Below are 21,097 nucleotides of genomic sequence, written 5' to 3'. Positions count from 1 at the left end.
GAAAAGATAATATATAATTGTATATTATTTTTAAATGGAAGGCCCTCTCAGTTGTCATATACCAGTTTTGATTTTCTTGTGATCATCCTTATTGCTAGTGTTCCTTAGTTCATTACGTGGAGCTATTCCAGTCACTCAATAAATTCTCATACAATTAAAGTCTAGGTTATATCATTATATATCCTTGTTATAACAATATTAATAGAAGATAAATGGATAAACACTAAATAAGTCATATTTTTCATATATAACAATAACTAATATCACATATTATAACTTATAAAATCATAATACTTTGAGAAGTGATGTATAGATAACTTAAATATTGATAAGTTTGAAAAATTTTAGGAAAAATAAAAATATAAAAAATTACATGTTGACCCAAAAGATTTTTATTAGAAATTTTATTTATCTTATATATTTTTTATTTTACAAAAAATTATAATTTTTTATCGACGATGTTAATGGTTATAGAGAGATTTTTACCTTTAAAAAAAATTATAAAGAAATTAAAAACAAAATTAGTTGCTATTTTTCTGACAATTTATTTTTTAATTTAAATTAAAATTAAATTATATATTCAATTTTTATTTCTCTATTATTCTAATGACTATATATAATAGATAATATATTTAAGCATGTTTTCAAAAAAAATTATTCAATTTCATATAATTAAAAGTTAACTATAAAATTGAGACTAAGAGAAAGTAAAATACAATAAACATATGAGGAGTAAAAGTAAAATAAATAATTAAAAATAAGGTAACAAAATAATTAAAAAAGTGAAAAAAATAGAAAAGGCAATGTATGTAGTAAAAAAAATAAAGGCAAAAATTAAGATATGTTTTTATTAAAAAATCTCAAGAAAAATATTATGAAGAATAATCTATTAATCAAGTTCTATGAAAATATTATAGAAAATTTGAAATATTAGTAAACAAAATAATAACTCCTTTAAGAATCACTACTAGAAAAAGGGTTTTTTCGGACGAATTTTGAGACGAAATTGAAATAAATTTCGAACAAATTACAGACAAATTTTTTTTTTCAAACAAATTTGGGACGAATTTTTTTTGTCCCAAAAAGCCTTGTTGCTAATTTAAATTTTGTCTGAAATTTCGTCCGAAATTTTTTTCAGACAATTTTGTGACAGATTTCAAATAGGCATTTATCTACTAGATTTCTAACTATTATGATGTATTTTAGACGGATTTCAGACAGATTAGTCAACATAAAGACAACGTATTTCAGACAAATTTCAAACATAAAAATATTAATTTTTAGATAAATTTCAAACAAAAAATATACTTTATTTCAAACAAATTTCGAACGAATTTAGTCAAATATAACAAATTTTTTTCGAACAAATTTTAGACAAATCAAATATTTCTTTTCAATTAAATTTCAGACAAATTTAAATTAAAAGAACTTATGTATTTGAAACAAATTTCATACAAAACAAAAAAATATTTTCACACAAATTTTCTACAAATTTAATATAATATTTCAAATAATTTTCACACAAAATAATTTGCTATTTAATAGATAAATATTTTAGAAAATAAATTGTATTCGATCTTCTTTCTATATTAAGACCATCATAATCATTTTTTTCATATTACATCATCCAAATTCTAAACACATAATAAAATAATAAAAAATTAATTACCATAAAAGTGTTAAAAAAATATTTATTATTAAAATACTTTTGTCCATAAATGTAATAAAACTAAAATAAGAAAAAAAATACTTAAACTAAAACAAAGAAAGCCTTTAAAAAGGTCATATATCATGAGTGAAATAAAATGTACTAACTAAATCACCTAAAAATTTCTTAATCTAAATCAGAAAAAATATATACTCCAAATATCAATCACTCATGTTATCATCACTAGAGCCTGTCCCAAGCTCATCTTCCGTAGGATCAGACAAGGTTGAAGGAAGTGGCAGATTCAACTTTTTATATAAAGCATGAATTGTCTTTTCAGTAGAACCAATTCTTTTCTGTTGAACTTTTAGTTGACGTCCTTGATCTTTTAACTTGTGCTCAGCATCTTTCAACTTAACCTTTTGCTCTTCATTGATAATTTCCTGCTCCTTTGCCTTTTCTTTCCACATGTGAAGTTCTTGCTCAATATTTAGATTGTCTTTGGATGTCTCTGAACAATTTCTGGAATCCAACTTTGAAGAGAGATCTAAACCAAAAGAACCTAAACCAAATGCAGATTTCTTTTTTCCCTTTGTCACAACTTCATTCCAAACAGTATAATCATCTGGTATATCTAGGCCTTCCTTAGTTGCCTCAACATCTCCCTCATTATCCAAGGATAAAGCTACTTGAGAAAGTTCTGTCTTTCGCTTTTTGAATTCACCCTACAAAATCAATTCATGTTAATTGCAACTAAATATGCCATGAACAAATACTAACATATAGTGAAAATTAGCAATTGAAAAAAACAAAAAGAAGAACAAACTAGCATCACATACAATGACTTTCTCAGATCTTTCATCAATCCAACTTTTGTCTTTTTTGGTGTGGCATTTAGTATAAACCTCCTCCAGAGAAGGTTTTACTCCCGTAGCTTTCTCCTATAATATAACAGTTTTAATCGATAGGAAAGAAAAAAGAATAAGAAAACATTGCAAAAATAATAAGAACAAGACTATAAATAAACTATTTTTATCTTACCATTCTGCGTGCATGTTCACCCATAGATATGGAACCACCAGTATGCATAGAACTTCCAGCATTTGATGCTCGATTCACAGTATTTGCTGCTGACCAGTTCTTAAATTTCGAATCTGTAGCAAAATAATGTAATAGTTGACGCCAAACGGGTTCAGGAATATATTTTGGTACATGGTTAGGGTCTTTTGAATAATTGCGTCTCTCCTGATTCATCAATGATCTTAATCGATCACTCCCTTTAATCTCAAAAATTTGACGAATTCTTGCATTGTGTTGAGGTTCCCACATACAATTTTTCTATAAAAGAAAACAAACATATACATTGAATTACCCACTATGTATAATATCAAAATAACAAAAAAAATGATAATAAATACTTACCTTAAATTCAGTAAACCACAAATCTCGCATTTGCTCACTAGCATGTTTCCAGGAAGGGCAGAATTCTGAAAATTTGCTTTTAATGGCATTTGTTACATGACGAACAGCAGTACATGGATTAAACCTATAAGAAGTTCAAATAATGAGTAATTACACATGTATTCACAATAAAAACAATATAGAGAGAACGCTAAAACAGAAAACTGATTGTTGTACTTACTCATTGCCAAAAGGTTCTATTTTCAAGAGCCCTTCTTGAGTGACAAGTTCACCTTCTTGAGCAAGAGATCCATCGTGATGATTTTCATCCGATGAGTGAGCATGATGTAAATTTTGTTCATTATTAGGAGCATTATGAAATGATTGAGGTTGGATAGGTGAACAGTATGGTGATTCAGTTGGTGATGGTGATGGTGATGGTGTATGATCGGCATGGGAAGATAATAAATTTCTCTTGAATTTTTGTGGTGGCTGCGAAGAAGAGGGTGGCAATGCTGAAGGCTTTTTAGATACATGTGAAGGAACTGAAACTCGTGATTTTGTAGGTTTAGGGTGTGAAAGCTTAGGTTTGTGTGCACTAATCACCTCCTTATTAACAGATTTTTGTACTTTAATTGACAAGTGTTTTTTATTTTTTTTAGAACCTGACATCTAAAACAACAAAAGATTTATAAGATTAGTAAGACATTGCATCTAAATTTCAGTAACATGTACATCATCGAAAGAATTAAAAAAATAACAATGTAAAATAATACTTAGCTGCCAAAATAATCAATGAGGATGTAAAATAAAGTGCTACTATGTTTTAGTACTGAGTACTAATAAATATGTACACATGAGCATTTAAGAAGTTCATAGCAAGGATAATACTGTATTTGTGAAAGGAGCAGATTGTGTGAAAGGTAGAAACAGAAAATACTATAAATTAATTGATCACTATTCATGTTACTACTTAGGGTGTGTTTGGCAAACCCGTCTGAGAGGATAAAAGTGCGTTGAAGTTCTTTGAACGCTGCTTTTTTATCTTTGGTAATCTTTCTCCTCTAAACGCAGAAGTGATTTTGCAGCTTAAAAGCACGTTTACTAGAAGCAAAAAATTGTTGCTTCTGCGTTCACTTCAACGTGAGTTCACCTTTGATGATCATTATTGATTTTTTCCAAAAGAATTTTCATATTTGTTTCAAGTCATTTCAAATATTTTCAATTTTTAGTTTTTTTCAATAAATTAAATAAAAAATAAATCACAAATAATAATAAAAACATAATTAGTAAAAAATTAGAATCCAAAATAATAAACAAAATAAGATTATATATTGAGAGTACTCATAAAAGGTACTAAAATATATTTTTTTATATGTTATTTTTAATTTAATAAATAAATATTAATTTTTATTAAAAAAATTATAACAAACTAAAATAGAATTTTATAAACAATATTATATAAAAAATATACTAAAAGAAGTATAAAACAAATTAAATATACCAAAAAATAATATTATAATTTAATATTATATTTTTTTAGTAATTAACTAATTATCTATCTAAAAGTGATTTTAACTAATATGATCCAAACAATTTCATTCTATCAAAATCAATTTTAGTATAGAATTGCCAAACATAAATCATACTGGCACAAACTCACTTCTATCTAAAATCAATTGTACAAAATCACTTCCATTCAAACTTCAGTTTGACCAACTCTAATCCAAACACACACTTAGTAATATCATTCTAACTCGATAATTTTCTCCTAGTTTTTCGTTACCAATTCTAACAAGGCAACAACATGGTTCATTTACAAGCACTCAATTCAACCAAAACAATAATCGCAACACAGACATACTCAAAGTAAATTCAACCATTAAACTATAATCACAATATTATCAACGACAATTATAATTCATAGTCACAAACCAAAGTCAATTACATCAAATAATCACATAATAAAACGCTAGGTGTTTTTGCAATAAAATTCCAGTCATAAATACCTTTTTACTCATTTCTTTATTAGAATGCATGATTATGCCGTAGTCTTCACTAAAATATGTGTGCGTGTAGCTTGTTACTGACTCCTGCTTTCCTAAAAAGAAGCCATAGGATACAATCAAAAGGTTATATATTATAAAAGCCATTTTAACAAACGGTTAGAAGAAAAATAAATGGAAGCAGAACGCGGAAGAAGTGGGGAAGTGGAACGTCGAAGAAGAACGGGCGCTTAAAATAATTTTTTATATCATTTTCAAAAATATCATTTCTATTAAAATGAAATAGATTTTTTGGGACAATGGTAATGGAGGCCAAACTGAATTCTTCAGAAATTTTAGAGTCCCTCAAGCATTGGCAAGGTACCATATACAACTAGGACACAAATTTAAGGGTCATGGAGATAAAATCCTTAGCTGTCGTAGAACCTTAATTCTTAGCTGTTTTGATACATCATATGCATCAGCTGTGGCGTTGGCAGAGAAAGCAAAGGTTCTGCTTCTAGCAAATATTGTTGGAGGTGCACAAAATATCACACCTGATATATTCCAAATTGAAAGAGAAGGATTTATGGATTATGGCTGGATTCAGCTTTGGTTATGTGATTCCGATGAGATCAAGTGGAGCTTTATACCATGGTGTGCCTCCTAGTGGCCTTTTTGAGAAGCTAGAGCATCGATATATAAGCAAATGTCCACTGAAAACGCGTCTCTTCACACCTGCGATTGCTCGAGGCCTGCAACAGTTGGAAAAGCTAGATATATTTTCATGTGATGAACTGAAGCATATACTTGAAGATGAGGAGATAAGTGGACAGGATCATAGGGTGATCTTCTCAAAATTGAAAAAACTTCATATTATGGGGTGCCAAATGCTAGAATATGTAATCCCAGTTACTTTTTCTCAAGGCCTTGTGCAATTGGAGTCTTTGGATATAGATTATTGTGGTGAGTTGAAATATGTGATTGGAGAATGCAGCTCAGATGGTGATACAAGTCATCAAAATGGAATCAACATTGAGTTTCCTGCGCTTCAGGTGCTTCGACTTACTGATAATTGGAACATGATTGGCATTTTTCCCCAGTGTTACAGAGCAGCATGGCCATCTCTGCATAAGTTTTATTTGGAATATTGTCCAAAGCTTAAGATAATGTCCATTAATACTTTCAAGGCTAATGAATGCAAGGTGAGCAAAGTGATAAGGCCTAGTTAACTTGAAATTACTTTCCTTGTATATTATCCAAAACAAAAATTATAAAATAAAAAATTATAACAAACTAAAATTAGAATCCAAAACAATAAACTACCAATTACTTTCGTATCTTTAAGCAGTTAACTTTTACCTTTGACTTTATTTTGGTATAGATAAAATCAAAGTATCAAGGCAGAAGAGCAATGCTAGCAAGCGTAGTAATAGGAGGAACTTTAAAATCCCATCAGTTAAGTCAAAATTTGAGTCATCTATATATGAAGATGGGTGCATCTTCATAAATTTTATAAATGTTCTTTTCTTTCCACTTAGTGAACTGTATAGAGTCATCTATCTCAGTTCTGTTTTCAATTGCAATTCTTATCTCTAAGGCAACATGTTCTGCAAACATATCAAAAGTACAGCCCTACCAATACAATTTTATATGTTCAACCAAAATACCTAATGTTTTATATCTAACATAAAGCTTCCCTTAACAATCAAATTAACAATGAAGAAAGAAAATTATCAATGAACAAAGCTGAGAAAGAAACACTACTCACAAAAATTAGAACCTTGCAGAAGACGCACAAAAAGAAGAGGAGGCACGAACAATCAAGCGAAGGGGTGGTGTCTGAGGCTGGCAGGGGCGCAGGTTCTGAGACCGGCGGAGGCAAACACATGCAGGAGGCTGGGCGGTTGTTCGCAAGTGAAGGCTGGTAACTGGGAGTGCGATTGATGATGGTGGAGGTGGTCTGAGGTGCGAGATTGGAGGTTGGAGTGGTGGATGTCTGAGACCTGAGACAGGAGGCAGAGCACGAGCGGCCAAGCACGAGCGGCAACGCACAGACAGAAGCAGAGCACGCAGAAGAATCACGAAGCACGAGCGGCAACCACAGTCCGGAGGCAGAGCACGCAGGAGGAGGGAGAAGGAGATGAAGAACTGACCAGGAAACAGTGAAACCAAAAGAAAGTTCTGAAACAAGGTTTGGTTTTTGACAAGGTAACCTAAGTAGCTATAATACGAGGGACTGGGAGAAGGCACTCAAAAACTAATCCCCTGAAACTAAAAGAAGGCGGTTTTGATAAAAAAAAAAACAAATTTTGGCGCAAAGTGAAATTTAATAAGTGGCATTGAAATAACTATGTATAACAAATTTTTTAAAATTAAAATTATATCTAATTTTTAATATCAAATTAAAAAAGATAAAATTACAACAAAAATATATTCAATAAGTTATAGAATAGAATATTGATATCTAAAAGATAGATATTTTAAAAAAAATATATCTAATAATAATTTTAAAATATTTAAATTAAATTATGTTCTTAAATTTTTGTTATATAATAATCTGAAAAGATAAATATTTAATAAAATTAATATTTGAAATTTTTGTTTTTTTTTATATTACTAGATAAGATAGATAGTCACCAAAAAAAAGATAAGATAGATAAGATGAGATAACTGCCTCGAATTATATAAGTCAGAGATTCTTTAGTTACATTCTTTATTTCACACACATATACTTTATAAATCCATCTTAATTTGAGCACTGGAATATCCTTGCTAGGTACATATCCAATCTAACAACTGTTTTAGCTCACAAATTTCCAATTCATTTCACAATCCGTACCAAAGATTTTTAGATAAGTAATTTTTTCTCCAATTTTTTTACATTATTTATATAATTTTATATTAATGTGCTAAAGAGTTCTCTTGAAAAAAATTATATAGAGGTAAATTTTTTTAATAACTATCATTATGTGATTTAATGTTCATTACTATGATTTTTTACTATTAAAAAGTTGTAATGTGCTTTTCCTCTTTCAAGAAGTTGTAATGTGCTTTTCCTCTTTCAACGTGCTTGCTAAACATATCCTAAGTGTGTGTTTGGATTTACGTTGAGCAAACTGGAGTTTGAATGGAATTGATTTTGTAGAATTGATTTTGGGTAGAAGTGAGTTTGTGCCAACATAATTTATGTGTGGCAATTTTTACTAAAATTGATTTTGATAAAATAAATATTGTTTGGATAATATTAGTTAAAATCACTTCTAGATAAATAATTAATTAATTACTAAAAAAATATAATATTAAATTATAGTATTATTTTTTAAATATATTTAATCTTTTTTAATATTTTTTATATAGTATTTTTTATAGTACTCTATTTTGGTATATTATAGTTTTTTATTGTTATAATAAAAATTAATATTTGTTTATGAAATTAAAAATAACATATAAAAATTGATAACTTTTTTAGTATTTTTTTATAGTAAAAATTAATATTTATTTATTAAATTAAAAATAATATATAAAATAACATATTTTAGTATTCTTTTTTAGTACTCTTAATAATCATATTTTTTTTATTATTTTAGGTTCTAATTTTTTACAAGTTATATTTTTATTATTATTTATAATTAATTTTAATTTTAATTTATCATTTTTAATAGGAACAATAATACATATTATAAAAAATTAAAATAGTAAACAATGTACAAAAATTAGAATAATTGTTTTAATATTCTCAGTATTTATTTAAAAAAAATTATGAAAAAATCAATAATAACTAGCAACAACCTAAATGTGTTTCACAAACACACTCTAAGTGTAGAAACTAGAAAGTTTTCAACTATAAATTATGTTGACACAAACTTACTTTTATTCAAAATTGATTTTATTCAAATTCCAGTTTGACAAATTACAATTCAAACACACACTTAAACATTTAACGGCTCTTTCAAGCTCATTTAGTGAAGGCTATAATTGTATATATTATGCCTTCTTGTCACCGTAAAAAACTATTTATATTTCATTTAATATAATATTAAGAATATTATTGAGATAACATTTTACTGAGAAAAAAAAAAAGAAAACATTGTTTATATCTTTATATTTTTTCTTTTTACTATGTGATTTTTTTCCAAAAAATAACATTTGCACATTGTTAATAGCAATAATTCTATACGTATATTTTATATATGTCATTATTTTATTGAAAATATTTAATAACTATTTTTCATATTTATTTTGTAAATGATTATAAAAAGAGAATGTAATTGAGAGATTATATGTATAAATTATTTTATTGGGATACCAAAATTTATCATTTCTACTGTTTAATTTGAAAAATATTAGTCTTTTAATAGATAATATATTTTGCAAGCTTATTTTTATTCTAATTTTAGTATAAATTTTTTGTCACATTTTTAATTATATCAAATTTATGAAAAATAAATAAATATAATTAAGTTTTAAAAAAATACAACTTTTTTTTAGTACTTGGTTTATGCACTACTTTACGGTTAGAAGAAAAAGACTGAAGAGAGGCTAAAATTAATTTTTTTATATGTTAAAAATCAATTTATTTGCTGGATCGAAACACTACATTATAAATTAGTTTTGATAATATCATTGTCAATATTCTTTGTTAAGTTTTGATTTTTTTATCAATTTTTAATTAATTTTTCTTATTCATAGTATAGATAGTTTTTTTAGAATTTTTTTATGTTCACTGATGTATATTTATCAAAATATAATATTATAATTTTGTAACATGAAATTAATTATACTCATAGTTGATTATCTCATAAAAATATTATTTAAGTAATCTAATTTTTAATATACTTTATATGTAGATATGGAAATTCCAGAACAACGAAAGTGGATGTACAATAGAAATTTACCAAACCGAGGAGGATTACGACAGGAATTTGTCAATGGTGTTCGACATTTTATTGATACAGTTAAAAAACAACCTCAATTTGTACTCGAAGGTGGTGTACTTAGATGTCCTTGCAACAAACATAAAAATAAGATTTTTTTAACTCCGGATGAGGTTTTACTAGATTTATATAAATATGGTTTCATGCCAAGATACTGGTGTTGGGATTCACATGGAGAGAGTCCTTTGCACTTGAATGTAGATCATGATAATCAAGAAGGTACATGTTCTTCTCCGCATGCTAATGTGCCAATAAGAAATTCGTATGAATCTATGGTGGTCGATGCTGCTGGACCAGAATTGATGAGTCAATTTGAAGAACACATGGAGGAGCCTCCGAATGCAGAAGCTAAAAAATTTTATGATTTATTACAGTCTGCTCAGCGCCCATTATTTGAGGGATGTATGGATCATTCAGAATTATCAATGGCAGTTAAAATGTTGAGTATAAAAGCTAAAGGGAATGTATCTCAACAGATCTTTGATGATTTCGTGAAAGCTATGAAAGAAGTGATGCCGAAGGATAACTTACTTGTCTCCAGTTTTTATGAAGCAAAGAAGTTAGTATCAAAACTTGGCATGGAAAGCAATAAAATTGATTGTTGCATTAATGGTTGTATGCTGTATTACAAGGAGGATGATATACCAAGAAAGGAATGTAAATTTTGTCATTCTCCAAGGTACAAGATAGGTAAAAAGGGTAAATCAGTGCCTTTGAAACGAATGCACTATTTACCGCTTATACCTCGTTTAAGAAGACTTTATGCTTCAATGAACACAGCACCTCACATGCGATGCCATTTTGATCACGAGTTTAAAGGAGTTATTGAGCATCCATCGGATTCAAAAGCATGGAAGTATTTTGATAGAAAACATCCACAATTTTCTCAAGAACCACGCAATGTCAGACTAGGATTATGTGCTGATGGATTCACCCCTTTTGGTCAATCTGGTAAACAATATTCATGTTGGCCAATAATTGTCACTCCTTATAACCTGCCTCCTTCTATGTGCATGAAAACTCCTTACATGTTTTTATCCATGATTATCCCTGGTCCTCGTAATCCCAAAACTAGGATTGATGTATACCTGCAGCCCTTGATTGATGAGCTAAAACTACTATGGGAAGATGGCGTTTTAACTTATGATATTCATTCCAAGTCAAATTTTGTAATGCGAGCTGCATTGTTGTGGACTATTAATGATTTTCCTGCATATGGAATGTTATCTGGATGGATGATAGCAGGCAGGCTAGCATGCCCATACTGTATGGAACGAACAAAGGCATTCCAATTAAAAAATGGGGGAAAGCCATCATGGTTTGATTGCCACAGACAATTCTTGCCAGATAATCACATGTTTAGAAGAAACAAGGATGCATTCTATAAGAATAGAATTGAAAGATCAGAACCTCCGCCAAGATTGACTGGAGAGCAAATATGGGATATAGTTCAGAATTATGATAAGATAAGTGATGTTGAGCAACTTGAGATAGAAGGATATGGAAGTATGCATAATTGGACCAAAAGAAGCATATTTTGGGATTTGCCTTATTGGCGTCATAATTTAATCCGTCATAACCTTGATGTAATGCATATTGAGAAGAATGTATTTGATAATATATTCAATACTGTCATGGACATTAAAGAGAAGACTAAAGATAATGCAAAGGCTAGAATGGATCTGTCATTATACTGCAAGCGAAAAAGTTTAGAACTGCCAGTACAAAGTGGAGGTAAAATTATAAAACCCAAAGCAAACTACACATTTACCCTCCAGCAAAAGAGGGCAATATGTGAATGGGTGAAAGAGTTAAGGATGCCTGATGGATATGTTTCAAATTTAGGGAGATGTGTTGACATGAAAGAGGGCAAGTTATATGGAATGAAAAGTCATGATTGTCATATATTTATGGAACGTTTACTCCCAATCGCTTTTAGTTCATTGCCAGAGCAGATATGGAAGCCAATAACAGAGTTAAGTCAATTTTTTCGAGATTTATGCTCAACATCGTTACGAGAAGATGTTCTCAATAAGCTTGAAGAAAATATTCCAATTGTGCTATGCAAATTAGAACGTATTTTTCCTCCTGGATTTTTTGACTCAATGGAACATCTACCTATTCATTTGCCATTCGAAGCATTGCTCGGTGGTCCTGTGCAATATAGATGGATGTATCCTTTTGAGAGGTACCTTAGTCACACCTCTATATTTATTCTCAAATTTCTTTTTACTGTTTTATGAAGCCAATTATTTTTTATTTGATTTTTGTTATGAATTTTTTCATGATAGGTTTCTCCATCATCTTAAGAAAAAGGTCAAGAACAAAGCACATGTTGAAGGATCTATCGTTGAATCATACCTAATTGAGGAGATTTCTCACTTTTGTGAGTACTATTTTAACCAAACTAGCATCAACGCAAAGCAAAATGATGAAAGTGATGATTCAATTGAGCAAAATTTGTCTATTTTTAATTTGCCTGGTTGTTTGGCTGATGAATGCAAAACTCGTTATTTAGATGACAAAGAATTCAGTGCAGCCATGAATCATATACTAATAAACTGTGATGAAATTAAGCCATATATTGAGTGAGTATTTATCTTCCTATATATATTCTTACTATTAATAATATTTTCTGATATTAATAATTTTAATTTATTTGAAATTTATGTACTATAGGATCTTTGTGGACTTCATACGCCAAGATCATATTACTTTAAGTGATGAACAAGTTGATCAATTTATTGAAGCGGATTTTGCAGAATGGTTTAAAAATTATGTAAGTCAACATGATTTGATAATCTTATTGTACACACATTTTTTGGTAGATGACATATTATATTCTAACTTATTGGTTCTTATTTAATACAGGTTCATGATCCTTTAAATAATGTGACAGATTCGAATATTCATTCTTTGGCATGGGGTCCTTTGAGAATTGTTAAATGTTGGCCTATCTACAAAGTCAATGGCTTCAAGTTTCACACAAGATCTCACTCGAGTGGAAAGTCAACTCAGAATTATGGAATATGTGTCAAAGGCACAGGTTATGGTGAATATGAAAATGACTTCTATGGCCAGCTTGATGAAATTATTCAAGTTGAGTATACTGGGCTACCACTAAAAAGAGTTGTACTATTTAAATGTGAATGGTTTGATCCCACGATCGGCAAAGGAACAAAAGTAAACAAAGAGTATGGAATCATACAGATTCGAAAGAATCGACGATATGTTAAATATGATCCGTTTATCATTGCACATAAAGCAATTCAAGTATATTTTGCACCTCATCCAATGAGCAACACCAGAGAAAAAGCAGAATGGTGGTTTATATTCAAGACTAAAGCAAGAGGTGAGATTGAGATTGAAACAACGGAGGATTTTGCATATCAAGAAGATGACACAAATCAATCTAACAATCATATCTCAAATGATATTGACATTATTGTTGATTTACTGGATACTAATAGTACAAGATATGAAGAAGAAGAAGAAGAAGAAGAAGAAGAAGATAATGATGATGATGATGATGATGATGATGATGAGCTACTTGGGGATGAGGACGAAGACATGGATGAGGATGAGAACGAGGACGAGAACGACGACGACGAGAACAATGAGGATGAAGATCAAAATGAATAGTATGAAAAAGTCCACTAAGAAATGTATTTATTTGTATTTTTTTTTAAATTTTTAATATACCTTAATGTTATGAAAAAGTATATGACTTTTTTATTTTACGTGATTTTTTTATTGTATTTTATTTTGACTATTTTTTAGAAGATTGGATATAATTTATTGAGAAAGTCTAGGGGCCAGCACTTTTATTAAAATTTGGCCAGCAATTTAACCATAATAAAAAATGAGTAATTCTCCACCATTAGATGTAATCTCACACCATTAAAAACACTACTGATGGCTACAAATCACAAAATTTGCTGGACCCCTAGCACTCCTCTAATTTATTTTTAAGATTTTTATATATGTAATTCTTTTAGATACACTTTATCTTAAATTTGTTAAAAAATTAAATTTTGAATGATTATAACGTAAATAATTAAAAGAATAAATTAAAAAATAATATGAGGTAACTAAAAAAAATCAAAATTAAATATAAGATGGTATATAACAATTTGTATAAGAAATTTAATATTAAATATAATAAAAATAAAAGAATAAAAAAATAAGAAAATAGAGTATATAAAAAAAATAAGAAGATAGAGTCTCTCAAGTTTAACTAAAAAAAAGTCAAATATAATATACAATGATAGGAAAAAAAACTAATAAAAATATAGTCAATTTAGTTCTAAAATTTTGGAATGAATAAGTATATTTGTTAAATTTTTTTTATTTAGTACTGAGTAGTACTACCTGAATTAAAAGAGTTATGATGAATAATAGATTAATTTACTAGTATTTTATTTTAATGGTTGATCTATAATGATTCAATTAATTATTTTAAGATTGTAATTTATTTCATATTTGATATTATATAAAAATAAATTATTAACTTAATAAACAATTAAATAATCAAAAACATACATTTAATGAAAATATAATTTTATTTTTAAAATATTAAAAAATATATTTAAAAAATAAACCAACTAAATTTCATGGTAGCCCCACCAGAAGTACCCATTTTGTTGGCGTCAGGCACAAAATGACTTCCCCACCAGAAGTTTCAATTGGCGTGCGCCCCTCCTGAGATGACGACTAAATTCATTTCGCGGGTGCTTTGCGAACAATGGCCTTGCGCATTTTTGTAAAGCTTTCTGCATGCGTATTATGGGAATTAATATATTTTATTTATTTATTTATATAAAAAAAGCCTGCATAAATAAGCGCTAACTATCTATTAATCCAATTTTTAAAAATATGTATAATAATAAATAAGATGTTAATTGGTATGATGATTATTTCATATTTTGATCAAGAGATTTTGGAATTGAAAGGTGCAAACAAAAACTGTACCTTTTTATAAGTTATATATAATTAAGGTTATTTTAGGAAAAGAAACTTTATTTTAGAATAGTAAAAATATTTAGGACAAATCATGGACTAATTTAAAATATAAATAATATTTTTATACTAAATTTTAAAAGTTTTCAATAAATATTTGAAATCTGTTTGAAAATTGATGAACTTTCAAACAAAATTTACAAATGATGCTATTTTCGTCCCAAATTTGTGGGAAAAATTTTGTCTACTTCCAAGGGTTAGTTATAGTAAAAGCATTTAAGACTAATTATAGACAAATTTGGGATAGAATTAATATTTTTCAAAATGCGTCCCAAATCCGTCTAAAGTTATTGCGCATATTCAGATGGAATACGGACGAATTATAGTTTTTGTCCAAAATTTGTTGCTAATCTGTATGAAAATTTTGGCGCCATCTAAAAAAAATTTGGCGCCAAAATTTGGGACAAAATTTAGACAAATTTAGGATAGAATATATTATTCAAATGTCTCCATTAAAAATTGTTCAACATTTGTCTCAAATTTGTCCGAAATGAAAAAGTCATTCAGACGGATTAAAATTCGTTTGAAATTTTCGTCCGAAAAAACCTTATTTCTAGTAGTGAATTATTAATCAATATATATATTTATTTATTTATTATTTATTAAATAATTTAATATTTTTTTTTGGTCAAATTAAATAATATAATTGATTAGTTATAATTAATGCTATTTATTTTAGTGGTATAATTGAAACATTAAAATTCTAAATATAAAATTAAAACTAAATGTTAAGAATAAAACTAAAACAAAATAGCATTTGTTATTTTGTAAATGTTTTTTTAACAAAAATCCCATCTATACACCTTTAAAATGCATCACTTTAATACAATGATATTTTTTATTAAAAATAAAATGATGGTAAATAATATCTCATATTTGTTAGTAAACTATATACAAATATTTTTTGAAGCATATCATTTTTATTATATAAAAATAATTTAAATACGTTTAAGTGTGATTATGATAATTAACTAAGTATTATATATTCTTTACTAATTTACATTTAATAATTTACCTCAAATAATATATTTAATAGTGTAATAATTAGTTTGTTGTATCTGTAAAACTCTTAATTATAATAAAAGTGTAAAACATAATACAGAAAAAAAGCTAAAGCGACACAGATATTTTAATAAAAGAAAAATATATTTTTATTTATTTTTTAGACACGTATCTATTTTTTTAAGTTATCAATTTTAATTCATATAAATTAATGACAATTAAGTGTACAAAAAAATAGCAATCAATAAGAGATAACAATTAAGTAAGGCATATGTGGTCTGAAAAATTGAAATAAAATAAAGGCTTTCAATTATTATCATTAATTACAATCATATATATTTCCTTCAAGATTTATACTTCGAAAACTCAGAATATTAGTATCTTGCATTTTTTATTTTCTCAATTTTAGACTATCACAAACGAACATTAGTTATTCTACAATAATGACAATACTTTTAGAAAAATAAACATAATTAAATGATCTTAAAAATATACAATAACTTTCAAAAATAATAAAAAATGTACAATTACCTAAAATGTAACAATTGTGTAGCCACCGAAGTTTAATTGTCAATATGAAAGTCTTATATAATATCATATCATAATCAAATAAGTGTTTACTTAAAGAATTTAATATTTATATAATATGGCAAAATAAATTGAAATTTGAACTTAACCATAGTAAGCGCTCAAATTTGAACCTTTATAAATCAAATTTTATTATTTTTTGTAGAAGTGAATTATACAATAAAAATATTCATAAAAACATTATTGATCCTAAAATAATAGAAATAAGATCATATTAATTATATTTATACAATAATATAAAATAATTAAATTAAATATTCATCATATATATTAAAGTAAAAAATAATCTATTTATAAATAAAAAATTAAAAAAATATTCTTAAAAATTAAATATGCAGATAAAAAAATAAATTATAACTTGTAAAAATTATTTCTAAAATTTATTACATAAACATTAAAACTTCAAAAAGTATGTATCTTTATAAATTAAGATATATTAAATTATAAGTGATGCACGGAAACTTGTCTCTCAACAATTTTCCCTCGGCAAGTATACCGAATTGTCGTCAAGTAAAAACTCACAATAGAGTGAGGTCGAATCCCACAGGGATTGATTGGTCAAGCAACTTTAATTGGAGGAATGTTCTAGTTGAGCTAAGTAGAATTTGATTTGAGAATTTGCAGGAAACTAAATGGCAGGAAAGAAAATAACAGGAAGTGTAAATACTGGAATTAAAGAGCAAAATGTAAATGGCAGAAAGTAAATTGCAGAATCTTAAATGGGAATTTAGGGAAATGAACATAAAAGTAAATGGCAGAAAGTAAAGAGAATGGGTAAGATCAGAAGTGGGGAGTTCATTGGGCTCAGGAGATGTTGTATTCTCCGGATCAAGTTCATTTTCATCTCTTCCTCAATCAACGAATTCATTGATCTCCTTGGAAATCTTAAGTGATTGAATTCCAATTCCTTGGTAATTCAATCTCTCAAATCTTGATCAATAGCCAATTCCTTGGTCTAATTGCTCATGAGAAGAGATGATGTGTGGTCACTAATTATACCACATGTATTCCCAAATCAAAGTGTTGGTAGGATTATATGTCACTATATCCATCCAAACCCCAATACGGTCCAACATGAGAAAACATTTCTAGCATGATCTCTTCATTCCTCTTCCAAGGTTTCGAAGAGATCCAAGTATGAATAGCTTCTTTTCCAAGACAACTACCCAATTGGATGAAGATTAAAAGCTTTCTAGTAAAATCAAGAGAAAAGAAAGAAGAAGAATAATGAAAACTATTATCGATCCATCAAATTACAACAGAGCTCCCTAACCCAATGAAAGGGGTTTAGTTGTTCATAGCTCTGGGAATGGAAAGCAAAGATGGAAAATACATTCTCAAAGTAAAACTAAAAGTGCAGAGAGAGTAAAATTATACAGAGAGTGATTCTCCTAATGCCCCCTTTTTCCCCCGCTCTCTTTCTCTAGTTCAAAAACTACTCCTATATATACTACTCTTCTGATCTTCTAGTTAGCTCTTCAAGTCTTTGGAGATGGGCCTTTGGATCTTGAGTTGAAGCAGTTTGGAATCTTCAGTGGGCTCAGCTTTACTTGCAGAGAAAGTGTGAAGTAGGCATGTACTTTAGCTAGGACGTTAGTGGCGTTAACGTTCAGTGAAAATGTGGGTTCGAGAACATTAGTGACAATCACCTTTTTCACTAACGTTCCTAGCCCAAGATGGTTCACGTTAACTTCAACATTAGTGGCACTAATGTGACCACTAACGTTGCCTCTTGGTCCATCGCAAGCGTTATTGGCATTTACCTTTGCCAATAACGTTGCTCTTAGCCCTCTTTTTCTCACGTTAGAGTCCACGTTAGTATAACTAAAGTGGCTCTTAATGTGGGCATGCCTTAGTCTCGAGAGCATTAGTGACACTTACCTTTGTCACTAACGCTCCAAACGCCCCTTCTCACGTTAGTGCCCCACGTTAATTGTCTTAACGTGGCCATTAACGTGGTGGTGATTGCCATCTCCAATGTTAGTGACAAAGGTGAGTGTCACTAACATTGGCTCATAAATTCTTTCCTCCACGTTAGCTTCCACGTTAATACAATTAACGTGGCAACTAACGTGGCTCATAGTGGCTTAGTCCAACGTTAGTGTCAAAGGTGAGTGTCACTAACGTTGGCGATTCCTTGCTCCTCCCACGTTAGAGTTCATGTTAATGTAGTTGACGTAACTCTTAACGCGGCCAATTGGGCTTAGTCCAACGTTAGTGACAAAGGTGAGTGTCACTAACGTTGGCATTGTCTTCCCTTTCCTCGTTAGAGTTCACGTTAACTGAGTTAACGTGACTCTTAACGTGGCTAATTGCCAATTTGGAGCGTTAGTGGTATTCACTTTTACCACTAACGCTGGAGCTCCCTTTCTCTCCATGTTAACTACCACGTTAACGTAGTTAACGTGGCAATTAACGTGGGCCATGATGGTTTTGAAGGCGTTATTGACAATCACTTTTCTCATTAACGTTGCAAGTTTATTCCCATTCCACGTTAGTGGTCCCGTTAATTAGATTAACGTGGCTGCTAACGTGGCTCTTCCTTGCTTCTTTTGTCCTGAAATCAAGCAAATAAAGTGCATCAAAGCTCTAATCCAAGTTATGAGACATGCATTATCCAATTTGTCATTCAATTCATGCATAATTCTCATAAGATCACATAAAATTCACAATGTTTGCTTAAATCAATATGTAAGTGATTATATACCCAAAACTTGCTTATTTACTAAGAAAATACATGAAACTACCCTAAAACAGTAAAGAAAAGGTCAGTGAAACTGGCCAAAATTCCTTGGCATCACAACAACAAACTTAAAGCTTGCTTGTCCCTAAGCAAGTACTGAAACATGAGAATGATGAATAAAATGACAAGAGAAATGAGTCATTATTGTGGAAGTCATGTCCTTGGTTTTATGGGCTTTCATGCATAGCAACTTAGGTTCATTCCTTCATTGGCTTTCAGAACTTTACCATGCCCTGGAATACTCACTTGATTGCACCCTATGAGACTTTTATTTATTGATCCCTGACGTTAGGATTTTTGCCAGTAAAGAATGTCATAAAAACAGTCGCGTTGTAGATATAGTCTCTAAACCGACAAAAATCCCTTCGTACAAACGTTTTGGTTGTCACAAGTAACAAACCCCTTTAAAATTGATAACCGAGTATTTAAACCTCGGGTCGTCTTCTCAAGGAATTGCAGGGAGGTATGTTCTTATTATTGGTTATGGGGATTGTAAATTGGGGTTTTGGAAGTAAAGAGGGAATATGTTATATGACAAGTAAAATAAAATAATAATAATAATAAAATCTCTTGGCAAGGTATGAGAAATTGGAATTCCAAATTAATTATCCTTATCAATAGTAATGAAAATTGAATCTTAATTTCACTTAGTTAACCTTTACTAAAGCAAAGGAAGATCAAGGGACAAATTGGTTTGATCTTCGAATCCTATTTATTTCCTAAGAAAAGATTGGGATTATTGAAGTTCAAGCCAATTGGCAAGATAACAATTATGCTATTGAGTTGGATAACTCCTGAGTTACTGATTCCTTAACCAAGACCAAAAGAGGAAAAGTAAATTTGCCGGAATAAAAATGCCTTCAGATGGGAAGCAACAGTAACATAAATAAAAGAAAGAAATCTTGAATCTGAAATACCTCGAATTATAATAAATAGAACATTCAAATCTTAATCATGAAAAGTTCATAAGCCAATTGGGCAACATAAATCAAATGCAAATAAAAGTATCAAAATAAAAGAGAAACATAAATTAAAGGAACATTGAACCTGGGATTTAGAGGCACTCCTAAAACTAAGAGAAATCCTAAATCCTAATCCTAAGAGAGAGGAGAGAACCTCTCTCTCTAAAAACTACATCTACTCCTAAAATTGTGAATGTGAGAGCCTCTCCATGAATGGATGCATTCTCCCACTTTATAGCCTCTAATCTGTGTTTTCTAGGCCACAAACTGGGTCAAAAACAGTCCAGAATTCGCTAGTTTCGAATTCAACTGCGCTGATTTCCGTCACTATGACGCGGCCGCATAGATCACGCGATCGCATCACCTAGCGTCAGGGGAACTATAGCATATTATATATTAAATCGAAGCCCCGGACGTTAGATTTCCAACGCAACTGGAACCGCGTCGTTTGGACCTCTGTAGCTAAAGTTATAGCCGTTTGAGTGCAGAGAGGTCAGGCTGGACAACTTAGCAATTTCTCCAATTTCTTGCATTCCTTCCACTTTTGCATGCTTTCTTCCCATCCTCCAAGCCATTCCTGCCTTATAATATTTGAAAACACTTAACACACATATCAAGGCATCTAATGGTAATAAGAGAAGATTAATAATAAACAAATATAAGATCAAAGAAGCATATTTTCAATCAAAGCACATAATTAGGAAGGCAAATGTAAAACCATGCAAATAGGATGAATAAGTGGGTAAAGAGTAGATACAAACCACTCAATTGAGCACAATATAAACTATAAAATAGTGGTTTATCAGCCTCCC

The 21,097-nt window shown here is 29.4% G+C and overlaps 2 protein-coding genes across 4 annotated transcripts; both read left to right on the top strand.

The window, feature by feature from the left end:
• The first annotated feature begins 5,630 nt into the window (after positions 1-5,630).
• LOC140180648 (uncharacterized) lies at positions 5,631-6,266 on the top strand. Its single transcript, XM_072221906.1, has one exon. The coding sequence runs from the start codon at positions 5,631-5,633 to the stop codon at positions 6,264-6,266; it is 636 nt and encodes a 211-aa protein (XP_072078007.1).
• Positions 6,267-7,107: 841 nt separating this feature from the next.
• On the top strand, positions 7,108-13,711 carry LOC112766671 (uncharacterized). 3 transcript variants are annotated; one of them, XM_025812569.3, is made up of 5 exons: positions 7,108-7,245; positions 9,885-12,159; positions 12,263-12,559; positions 12,651-12,750; positions 12,843-13,711. In XM_025812569.3, the coding sequence occupies exons 2-5, from the start codon at positions 9,887-9,889 to the stop codon at positions 13,611-13,613; spliced, it is 3,441 nt and encodes a 1,146-aa protein (XP_025668354.2). In that variant the 5' UTR covers positions 7,108-7,245; positions 9,885-9,886; the 3' UTR covers positions 13,614-13,711. The 3 variants fall into 3 exon arrangements, with proteins under 3 accessions (XP_025668354.2, XP_072079067.1, XP_072079066.1); XM_072222966.1 differs by lacking the exon at positions 7,108-7,245 and having other exon boundaries at positions 9,737-12,159; positions 12,263-12,357; positions 12,490-12,559; XM_072222965.1 differs by lacking the exon at positions 7,108-7,245 and having other exon boundaries at positions 9,737-12,159.
• Positions 13,712-21,097: the final 7,386 nt, after the last annotated feature.

This window comes from Arachis hypogaea, chromosome 17 (genome assembly GCF_003086295.3).
Source record: "Arachis hypogaea cultivar Tifrunner chromosome 17, arahy.Tifrunner.gnm2.J5K5, whole genome shotgun sequence".
NCBI lineage: Eukaryota > Viridiplantae > Streptophyta > Magnoliopsida > Fabales > Fabaceae > Arachis > Arachis hypogaea.
Note: the sequence above shows the minus strand (reverse complement) of the source record. Positions and strands in the feature narration are given on the sequence as shown.